This window comes from Triticum aestivum, chromosome 3A (assembly GCF_018294505.1).
Source record: "Triticum aestivum cultivar Chinese Spring chromosome 3A, IWGSC CS RefSeq v2.1, whole genome shotgun sequence".
Taxonomy (NCBI): Eukaryota; Viridiplantae; Streptophyta; class Magnoliopsida; order Poales; family Poaceae; genus Triticum; species Triticum aestivum.
Window position 1 is genome coordinate 579375994 of NC_057800.1, and position 7042 is coordinate 579383035.

General features: G+C 52.8%; 1 protein-coding gene across 2 annotated transcripts; it reads right to left on the bottom strand.

Annotated features, from left to right (window-relative positions):
• Positions 1-1367: 1367 nt before the first annotated feature.
• Positions 1368-4490, bottom strand: LOC123062347 (F-box protein At2g26850). 2 transcript variants are annotated; one of them, XM_044485813.1, is made up of 5 exons: positions 3121-4490; positions 2897-2979; positions 2529-2707; positions 2356-2430; positions 1368-2029 (listed from the first exon to the last, which is right to left on the bottom strand). In XM_044485813.1, the coding sequence occupies exons 1-5, from the start codon at positions 3799-3801 to the stop codon at positions 1842-1844; spliced, it is 1206 nt and encodes a 401-aa protein (XP_044341748.1). In that variant the 5' UTR covers positions 3802-4490; the 3' UTR covers positions 1368-1841. The 2 variants fall into 2 exon arrangements, with proteins under 2 accessions (XP_044341748.1, XP_044341749.1); XM_044485814.1 differs by having other exon boundaries at positions 2897-2976; positions 3121-4486.
• Between the last annotated feature and the right edge of the window lie 2552 nt (positions 4491-7042).

Here is a 7042-nt window from a genome sequence, read left to right on the forward strand (position 1 = left end):
TATTTTGTCGAGAGCAATTTTATAGTTGACAGAAGCACCAGAATGATGCTTCTGAGACAAGCGGAAATATGTTTTTCAAACAATGTGGCGTCAACAAGTTGTGCTTCCACGTGATTCCTTTGCGAAGCATTTTTTTTCTTTATACTAAAAGATTGTGTCACATGCTATTTCAGTACTATCTGGTTGGAAGCAATTTTGTAGTTGATGGAAGCACTCGATTAATATATAGTTTTGAAACAAGTGGGAGAATGTTTTTTTCTATTTGAAGGAGCTAAATCACTGTTTGATTATATTTTACTAGGATATAGGTTCGGAAGCAAATATTAGAAACGAAGCTGGAAGCAAATATTCAGTGTCTTGCTTCATGCTTCCTTGACCGGGGAAGCAAATATTAGAAACGAAGCTGGAACGAACTCATTGCGTAATTAGTGGAGGACAGAGAGGTTAGCGGCCGAGAGGATATCCGGCTTGCCTGCTCCCTTCCCATGCTCCCATCCGTGCTCCCACTTCATCCTACGGCTGTCTTTTTCTCTTTTTTCTTTCTAATCTAATCATCTTCCCCCCTCATTTTAAGAGATGGGGCCAGGCCTTATTTTGTTTCAATCAAATCATGCCACGTATGTGGAAGCACAGATGGGTGCACGCGGGGGAAGCAGGCAAGTCTCGTCCAGTCGAGAGGACATGCTACAGGGTCAGTTACCAGAGGCACGTAATTAGCGGAGGAAAGAGACAGATCAGGCGGTGAGCCAGATCCATAATTTGATCCTTCACGATAGACTAGTGCAACATACAAAATGTACGTGCATTAACTGTATACTTCACTACCACATCACCATTCATCAACCAGCTGATACCGTTTATTTGATTATTTACTGTTTTGACGGGACATATTCTCAAAACGTACATGTGTATAATATGGGTACCTGACTATTGTAGAAGCTAAGACTTATAGAAGCGGATATCCAATTCGGCTCTAGGGAGCATTTGCTTATGCGCGCCTGAAAATGATTTTGCATATGTAAAAAAATTACAGAAAAATTCAGTCAGGTAAATGGTTACTGTTCATCACAGTGCCTGCTCGAAGGGCCAAAACGCCATAGGATCAACTAAGTTACAAACTTGTACACCGCATTTCTGCTGACTATACTTAAGCAAGCCTATGTCACAGAGATAGTCCACAGAGACTTGCCGCGGACTATCTCTTGGATAGAGGCTTGCACTTGTACTCGTTGGCTTGGCCAGATATTGGGCACTTGATTGTCAAATCCGCACAATCTCCTTGTCTCAAAATAAGTGTCTTAATTTTAGTATAATTTTGAATTGAATCTAGAATAAAGTTGAGGACATTTATTTTGAGACGGAGAGAGTAATAGTGAGGGCAAAGTTGCTTTCCGTGTCCGAAGCAGCCGCGTAACTGGATATACTACTAACTGGCTACAATGACTGCGAAAAATACAACTGGACATCGGTCTATACCAGAAATCTACTCCCTCGGTAAAGAAATGTAAGAGCGTTTAGATCACTAAAATAGTGTTCTAAACACTCTTATATTTGTTTCCAGAGGGAATACTAGTCTAGGATCCAGCAGCAGCACGGTGCAAACTGAAGACTTGGTAGAGCTGTACATCATCATTCACATACAAGCCTATCGTTGCCTCTCACTGCTGCTGGGACTCTGGAATCCGGCGTACCCATCTGAATTTTCCAGTAGTACCAAAAACATTCAGAAGCGCGGCAGCAGCAGCAGCACCACCAGGTGGGTGCATTCTTCAGAGGAACGCCGCAGCTCGGCGACCACCGGCAAGCAGCTGTACAACGGAGCGGCAGATATATGTCCATGTTCAGCTGAGCACGTCCACCGGCCAGAATCTCCGCCACGTTGAGATCTCGTCTTTGGTCTGGAGCTTCCTGATGCCGCCGTAGAAGCCGTCCGTCTCGTCCCCTTTCTCCCGGTGGTCTTTCCTGCTCACCGTCGTCTGCCTCCACCTCGACCCGGCCGCGTAGTGCTTGAACTCCAGCATGATCGTATCTGACAGAGCACACACACGGACCCAAGAAAATTCAGATAAGCACAGACACACAACACAATGACAGAAGAATAAGTGGCACATGCTGTGGATATGGATAAGAACGCACGAGAATAGATGCCAGACAGATGAACAGACTCTGGACTGTGGATACTGGATAGGACGAACGGCACAAGATCACGGGGGAGAGAGAGGGCAATGATCAGACTGTAGCCACGACGTGTTTCACGCAAGTTGATCCGACTATGGGATAAGATGCCCTCGACGTGTTCCCGAATATATTTCACATGTTTCACATAGAATTCGAGGAAACGAAGCAGGTCGTTACCATCTTCATGGCAGCGGCAGAGATGCTCGTTGGCGTTGCACGGCTCCAGGTGACCCACGACGCCGTACCACCAGCCTGCGATCCATCACAAGAAATCATCCGTCACCGAATGCCAGGCCGCAGCCGATTCTGCAAGGGCGTCGTGACCGGGAAGAACAAGAATCCATACATACCGTAGGGGAAGTCCTTGTTCTTCCGCCACTGGATCTCGAAGTGGTCGCCGGGGCGGAGGTCCTCCAGGCAGGCCGAGGCGTGGAGGTCCTGCGCCGGCGTGCTCAGCGGCGCCGCGCGGACCCTGCACCACGGCACGCCCTCCTCCTCCTTGGCCGGCTTCCGGCCGTGGGGCGGGTACCTGCCAGAATTCACAACCCATCAGCGCCACATTCAAAGCAACACCAAAAATATCCCATGCTCCGATCGCCTTCACGCATTAAATCATACACACATATCTCGACCGGTCACTGATCGATCAGAGCAGCTTATGAACCAGTCAATTCCATCGATCTCGGCCCGGCCGGTGAAGTGGAGTGGTGAGTGGTACCTGGCGGTGAAGGTGTCGGTTCGCCGGTCGTAGCGGAGGTGAGCGTCGTAGCACGAGAGCAAGAACCCGACGTGCCCGTCCTGCTAAACACAACAGAACCTCCCGCCATTAAACAAAGCGAGCTTTTTGCAAGAAAGAAACAACGGCAAAGCGATCTGTGCTTAATCTAATGGCGGATCAAACTTTCAATTTAGAGCTGGGTAATAATAACTGTTGTTAACTACCTCGCGGTTGTACACCTGGGCGGGGAACCAGAAGTCGCCGCACTCGAGCGCGCGGTACCACGCGGCCACCGTGTCCGCCGGCGGCGCGGGTGCGGAGCGGGCGGCGGCGGCGGCGTCTTCCTTGAGCCAGCGCCGCCCGATCCAGGAGAAGGGCCACGCGCACGCCAGCGAGTCCGCCAGGCCGCGCCGCCTGGCCGGGCGCGGGAGGGCGGCGGCGGCCGCTCTGGCGGCCAGCTCCGCCTGCCACTCCCTGCGCGCGGCGGCGCCGAGCACGCGGCCCCACTTGCGCCGGACGTGGCGCGCCCACAGGCCGTCCATGGAGCAGCGGTCCCTGAGCCCCGCGCAGACGCACGCCATCGCGGCGAGCGACGCCGGGGACAGCTCCTCCAGCACGCGCTCCAGCGCCAGCTCCGGCAGGTCGAGCACCGGGAGCGCGTCCGCGTCGCCCTCCGCCAATGCGGGCGGCGGCGTCTTGGGCTTGGACGGCGGCATTCTGGCGCCCTGCTGCTCCTTCCTGCCCGCGCCCGCGGCGGCGGAGGCGGAGTGCCGGAGCAGCTCCCGCGCCAGCAGCAGCGCGACGAGGCCGAGCTCCCGCACCAGCTTCCAGGGCTTGCAGGAGGCGGGCGCGACGAGGAGCAGCGTGAAGGCCGGGAGCGTGGATATAAGGAGGAGCGGAAGCATCTCCCTCGAGAAGAAAAGATGGGAGCAGCCGCAGCTGGTGCTGGTGCTGGTGCCGATGCGGTGGTGGTGGTGGTGGCGCAGAGACAGCGGCAGCACACCCAGACCCAACCAGACGCGGGGACGGAGGTGCGGCCCCCACGCGGCCCGGGAAAGCGGGGACAGTGCCGACGAGGTGGCGCCGGCAACTTTGCAGCCGAATGATTCCTGCCTCCTCCCCCTCCCCGGCTTCTTTCTTGCCCCACCGGAAAGCTATCCACAGTGGCAGCACTGCACGCTCGCCTTCGCTGTCGCCGCTAGTTGTACTACACTACGACGAAGAGGACGACGATGAGCATGGTGCCATGGTGGTGATCACCGTCAGCTCGGCAGTACCGCCCACGCTCACACGAGCTGCTGCTGCGGCGTGTTTCTTGTGCGTGCTTTCGTAAATTTGCTTTGCAAAGGAGGATTTGGTTGGTGGGGCGTAGATTCGGCGCCGGTGGAGGGGAGGTGAAACGGGTTGGGTTAAGGTGGCCACTCTCCACAACGGTGGCGATCTTCTCCTCCTTTTGTAGCAGTGCACGTTCGACGCCGCCGGAAGAAGGGGGGTCGATGGTGGTTGGTAAACGGTGAGTGAAGACAACTACTTATTGCTAACCTCCAACACCACCCCGCCAAACCGCCAAAATTTATCGTAGCATTTCCGTGGCAAGCGACCAAACGCTCGTGCTCCTGCAATATTTCAGCATTTTTTTGCCTCAAAGACAACCGTGCGTTGTTCGTTTCGGCAAGGCAGGGAGGCCGATTAGTGGTTGCTAGTGGTTAAGCCGAGCAACCAAACAAGAGATTTGGCTCGAGCCGTGCCTTGCGTCCAACGGAGGGCGTGGAGAAAACAAGGCGAGGCCGCATCACGATGGCCCCAAAATTCTCCCTTGGTTGCTCAGACCTCGAGCGCGAGCACAACCACCATCACTGGCCACAACAACAAAATGGCTGCTGCACGCTAGCGTTGCGGTCAAAAGTTTTCGGCTTGATTAGCCACTTGTTTGGTGCGTGCTGTGCGTGCTAAAAAGGATTAGGACACGCAGGCAGCGATGTTGGAGTATTTTACTGATATTTCCCATTCGGGCGCCATGGGCGGCGAGATTTGGTGCCGGATCGGGATTGCCTTTTGTGGAAAGGATAGAGGAGGATAACCTTGTTAATCGTGCATTAGCTCAACGTAGATAATTGGCCAATGTACTCTGCAGATTCTGCCGTTGCTTTGATGGATCCCAATTTTGTTATCTTCATTGTTTCTTGCAAAAGCTATTTTCATCTATGCAACACGGCTGGGTGGCATGTTTTAAGTTGCATTTCATTTCATTGTTCCTCTGAATGTCTTCTGGTCATGCGCGGCTGATTAATACTAGACTACATAAGGGCAGCTTCAACACACGATCCCGAACGGGCACCCGTTTTATCTAGATTTTATCCTTTTGGGTATGGCAATGGGACGGCCTACCGCCGTTTTTCTGCATGTGTCGGCCGTGCGTCCAACGCTCGGCCGCATCTCGTTTGTGTGCATGCAAATGTAAAAAGTGGACGTAGATCATGTCAGCGGCCATCGGCCACCGTTCATGCCAGCAGCCGGCAAACATATGCCAGCCAACAGAACGATCAAGCGCCAAGTTTCACGCCGCCAACAAAATCAGCGGCTGGCACACTAGCCAGCCTTTAAAATGAACAGGTTTTCTCGCCGGCACACTAGCCAGCCTTCAAAATGAACAAGTTCTTCGTGTTGGCAACAAAGCCAGCGGCCGGCACACTGGCCAGCCTTCAAAAAGAACGGCCGTAGTCCACGGTCAAGGACTCCCTAGTTCAGGCCGTCTTGCTCGAACATCTCATTTTGCCGGTTCGCGAACCAAATCTTTCTCTTCTGGGACATGTTGGTCTTGTTGACGCTCATGATAGCTAGCGTCACCTCTTTTGCCTTGGTATCAACATTGGTGGCCTCGATCGCGAGCTTCTTCGTTTGGGCGGCCTCCTCAATGTCGAGCTTCCTCCTCTTGGCGGCCTCCTCCATGTCAAACTTATTTGTTTGGAGCTCCAAGTATATCTTCATTAGCTCCTCTTTCCCTTTGCTCCTCTTCTCCTCCCTCACTTCCTTTTGAGTCATCATGCCGTACAAAGTTGCTTGCAAGGCGATGGATGACGCGTCACGCTTCTCGCCGGCCTTCGAGTTGGTCTTGCCCCTTGGCCTATTGAGCAAATCTCCATTCTCAGTCACGGCCGCCTTCCCTGCTTTCTTCTCAAGAGCGGCATATTGGTCTTTGAACTTGGGACAATATTTGATGAGCGACCACCAATGTGTGAGAGTGAAAGGCTTGTTCTTATGCCGGGCCTTGAAGGTTTTCAAAGATTGGAATGCCTACACAATTAAAGGGAAGACCACGATGTTGTCCGGTGTCGTGAAGAACCGGGTCTGGCCATGCAGTAGCGGCAGATGATACCCGGGCGTCTCCAGTGTGACGGACGAGCTCGGGGGATGGCACTACGGAGGTCGAACGGCCGACGAGCCTGTGCTAACCGCGGCCATGGCAGCGATCGAGAGAATGGTTGGCGAGGGTCGGCACGACCCTAACATGAGAAGGGTGTGCGCCTTAGCGACGATGACCTCCTTGTCGTCGACGCTGGTCTTGTGTTGCACGCTACGCAACACGGGCTCCTCGGCGGCGAAGTCGGCAACGGCTTTCTTCTCCGCCCGCAATGGTACGCTAGGCCCTCCTCTTGGCCGACTCTTGGTCGATCTTGGCGAGCTCCACCGGTGTGAGTTCCGACCTTGACTTCTTCGGACCCTTCTTCTTTGCCGCGGGGCGCGCAGTAGCTGCCGGGTCTGAAGGAAATATGCCCTAGAGGCAATAATAAAGTTGTTATTTATATTTCCTTATATCATGATAAATGTTTATTATTCATGCAAGAATTGTATTAACCAGAAACTTTGTACATGTGTGAATACATAGACAGACAGAATGTCACTAGTATGCCTCTACTTGACTAGCTCGTTGAATCAATGATGGTTATGTTTTCTAACCATAGACATGAGTTGTCATTTGATTAACGGGATCACATAATTAGAGAATGATGTGATTGACTTGACCCATCCGTTAGCTTAGCACGATGATTGTTTAGTTTGTTGCTATTGCTTTCTCCATAACTTATACATGTTCCTATGACTATGAGATTATGCAACTCCCGAATACCGGAGGAACACTTAGTGTGC

What these genes read in the sequence shown, in the direction of transcription:
- LOC123062347 (XM_044485813.1), bottom strand. Translation starts at nt 3,801, where the DNA reads ATGCTTCCGCTCCTCCTTATATCCACGCTCCCGGCCTTCACGCTGCTC. An exon ending in CCCAGGTGTACAACCGCGAG is followed by an intron (nt 2,980 to 3,120) that starts GTAGTTAACAAC and finishes TGTTGTGTTTAG; the next exon opens with CAGGACGGGCACGTCGGGTT. An exon ending in CTGCCGCTGCCATGAAGATG is followed by an intron (nt 2,030 to 2,355) that starts GTAACGACCTGC and finishes GTGCTCTGTCAG; the next exon opens with ATACGATCATGCTGGAGTTC.